Raw genomic sequence first — 3,881 nt, 5'->3', positions numbered from 1 at the left:
TATTATGCTTGGATCAATGAAGAAGATGAGCTAGCCTGACTAAACAGGGAAGGAATAGCCTGGCTGGAAGATGTAGTGGCGGCATTGCAGATCTATCATGAGATTTTACCACAATGCCTCGTAAATACCTCCATGAATAGCTAAGTGGTCCCGGGGTCAATTGATCACATGTTGCCACCTCCAGAGGATGACGACCGAGTAGTTGAATGTATATAGATTGAGTCTGAGATAGAACCAGAGGAAGAACTAGAGGAAGAACCCGAGTTCAATGACGATGAAAAGGAATTTGAAGAGGACCCGGAAGAAGAATCTGAAGAACAAGAAGAGATGGGGAATGATTCCAGGGATGGCTATTATAAGTTGGTTGATTTCACTCCTTTTCCCACCTTGTATCTTTTTCTCGAACCTTCCCATTTCCCTAAGAGAAAGCTTGTTTGAGCCCATATAATCTTATGAATGTTGAAAACAATGATGTAACTTTTTGTCCCGCCTATTACAATCCAAATATTATCATTGAAAACCAAAATTTGCTTTGGATCTGAATGTGTCTAATCTAATTGTTTTACAAAATTCGTGACTTAGGCCTACCTCCGGCAAAGAGAGGTCCCCCGGACTTTATGAAACGAGCTTGCCTGAATACGTGAACTAACTGCTCTGTGTGCCTATATTTGTGCAAACACTGAAACTAACTTCTGTTCTTTTTTCTTTTTTCTTTTTCTTTTCTTTTCTCGCATTACTTTATTATTTGTTCCCAACAGAAGAAGTTGGTTTGTGTTAACCCAAAACTGGCGGAACCACCGTACAACTTGAGATCGAAAGGGAAGATGTCTACAACAGATAACTCGACCAAACACGCTCTGGTAATAGGTGATAGCCCGGGGCGATCGGGAGAGAAGGATGATACGCTGAATGACGAACATGTGGCTAGGATGACCCAAGAGATGGAATCATTGAGGGAGGAAGTGCAACACATTCGGGAATTGGCACATCTGGCCATGACAATGCTCCCACAACCACCCTGTTTTCCTTCTCAAGATTCAATTTCTGACCACTTTCCTTCCATTACTCGCCAAGCAAACAATACCTCGACTACAGTTCCTACCACCAAGATTATACCCCTAGTAACCCTTGTGAACCCTCCAAACCGTCCCATACACACTCCTTATGTACCAAATTATGTTCAAACACCTCAAAATCCATATCCCTCCTCGTGATGGCGTCACCTTCACCACTAACCAAAACTAGCACATACCCACTGCACATACCACTGCACATGAGCGATATATTCCTCCCATATATGTCGTTTCAGAACCCACCTTCACATTGCCCGTCATGGTCATGCTACCTTATGAAGTTGATCAATATGCCAAAATAGAAAGGGAAGCTAAGTGTAAAGAGGAAGAATCGGTATCTTAACAATTACGGGCATGGAGAAAACAAATGAAGAACCTTCAAGTCGCTCGAGGGAGTGAAGGTCTAGATTATGAGGATCTGTGTATCCACCCTGATATGGACATGCCGATAGGGTACAAGCCCCCGGAGTTTGATAGCTTAGATGGGACAGGTGATCCCCATGCACACTTGAGAGCCTACTGTGATACGCTAGTTAGAGTAGCCATAAATGATAAGTTAATGATGAAGTTGTTCATAAGGAGTTTGATAGGAGAGGCACTTACTTGGTACACTCGCCAACATCCCCAAAACTGGAGGGAGTGGCAGGATATGGCAACATATTTCATGAACTGCTTCCGGTTCAACATAGAATTTACCCCTGATAGGTTTGCTCTGGTAAACTTGCAGAAGAAACCGTCAGAATCATTTCAAGAGTATGCACGTCGATGGAGGTCGGAAGCCGCCAGAGCATAATACTCGTTACATGACTGGGAGTTGACTAAATGCATCATCAGGGATCGGGAAGGGATCTACTTTGAGAAAATGATGGGCATGATGGGGCAGAAGTTCCCTGAACTTGTTAAAATGGGAGACTTTTTAGAGGAAGGAAAAAAGTTTGGCAAGGTACAATCTATGGCCGCATTGCAAGAAGTTAGCAAAGAAATCCAATCTGGTTCAATAGGTAGCGGAAAGAAGAAAAAGGAAGAGGTATCGGTAATCATTCCCTTTTACCAATCAAATCCACACCATGGAAACAACTCTTACTCTCAAAATACCCATTCCCCACACCCACCTATTTATGCTCTAGTATACAACTCACAACCACACTACAATCCCAAGCCTCAATATAACCCACCTCGCGCCCATACAAATCCAAATCCACCACGGACATATGCTCCAGTTCCAACTACCACTTATCAAAACCGACTCACCTATGCACCCCGACCTCACCCAAATTTTGAAGAAAGGGGTCCTAGAAACTACACCCTGATTATTGAATCTCAACTGTTTGAAAGACTGAGGGGAGCAAGCTTGATACTTTAAATAGAAAGAAGGATTCATGAGTATCCTTCAAAAAACTTTGATGCAACCAAACGGTGTGTCTACAACTCAAATATACCGGGGCATGATAATGAGGATTGCTTTATACTGAAAATGAAATTGAGTCACTGATCAAAATTAGAGCCATTCAGTTCATCCCACCTCTGCCCAATGTGAACTGTAACCCACTGCCAAATGACCAGAATGAAGGAGCTAATCTGATCACCATGGATGAAGAATATGGCCTGAAAGAAACCATCATCACAATAGGAAATGCTGAGGCTGCAATGGTCCAACCTCGAAGGACTCCAATGATCACCATATAGTTGAAACCTACAGTGATGGTCCAGACTTACCAGCAATAGTCCACCGCTGCTATCAGGGATGAAGAGGATCGGGAATACAAGATAGTCCCGTGGACATATAAGTAGAAAGGGATGGCCAAGATGACAGATTCTACAGCGGCTCATGGAATGACCAGGTTAGGGAGGTGTTACGCTGCTGAGGAAGTAAACTGATGGAATCCAAGAAAGGAACAGATTCAGAGAAGGAATATAACAGATCCAGAGGCTGCTGGAAGAATCTGTCAACCAAAGAATACTCCGTGGAGGAACAATTAAAGAAAACCCTGATGCAAATATCAGTCATGGATTTACTGATGGATTCTGACAGCTACGAAGACCCCTTGATGAAAATATTAAGTGGAGTTAGCGTGCCGAGAAACACTACCAGTGAGGCACAGGCAGCAACCATCGGGAAGATGGTTGAAGCAAATATGATGACCTTACGAAGAGATGAGATTCCTATAGAGGGCGTGGGTCATAACAAAGCTTTACATATCACCGTCAGGTGTTGAGATAAGGTGGAGCCCCGAGTAGTTGTTGATGGAGGATCAGGAGTTAATATCAACCAACTCTCTACCCTACAAGAGTTGGGTATTCATCTAAGAGAAGTAAAAGAGAGTCATGTAAGGGTAAGAGCTTTCGACGGGTCACAAAAGGACGTTCACAGAAGGACGTTATTGGGGAAATCTATTTAGCTCTAAAAATTGGACCAGTTGAGTTTCCCATACTTTTCCAAGTGATGGACATTTCATCTTCATACAACCTGTTGCTAGGAAGACCTTGGATACACATGGCAGAGGCAATCCTGTCTACCCTACATGAGTGAATGATGTTCGAGTGGCGTTGTCAAGAGAATGTAATCCATGGCGAATGGAGACAGTCAGCTTACCTGGAACATGTAGTCCCTTTCATAGAAGGATTAGACGGGGTCACTTTTCATGTGGTCGAGATCATGCAGACCACTAAAATAGAGGAGCCCGAGCAAAATCTGGGAATGCAGTCACCATACAAATCAAAGATGGCTATGAGAGAAATGATGAAGTACGGATACAGACCAAAAATGGTGCCGGGAGCCCGATCAGATGGGATAACAGAGCTGATTGA

The 3,881-nt window shown here is 43.4% G+C and overlaps 1 protein-coding gene across 1 annotated transcript; it reads left to right on the top strand.

Moving 5' to 3' along the window:
- The first annotated feature begins 1,440 nt into the window (after window positions 1-1,440).
- LOC117277802 (uncharacterized) lies at window positions 1,441-2,759 on the top strand. Its single transcript, XM_070200907.1, has 3 exons — window positions 1,441-1,826; window positions 1,908-2,106; window positions 2,586-2,759. The coding sequence occupies exons 1-3, from the start codon at window positions 1,441-1,443 to the stop codon at window positions 2,757-2,759; spliced, it is 759 nt and encodes a 252-aa protein (XP_070057008.1).
- Window positions 2,760-3,881: the final 1,122 nt, after the last annotated feature.

The sequence above is a fragment of the Nicotiana tomentosiformis genome, chromosome 4 (genome assembly GCF_000390325.3).
Source record: "Nicotiana tomentosiformis chromosome 4, ASM39032v3, whole genome shotgun sequence".
NCBI lineage: Eukaryota > Viridiplantae > Streptophyta > Magnoliopsida > Solanales > Solanaceae > Nicotiana > Nicotiana tomentosiformis.
The sequence above is the reverse complement of the archived record's forward strand: the minus strand, read 5'-3'. Positions and strand labels throughout refer to the sequence as shown.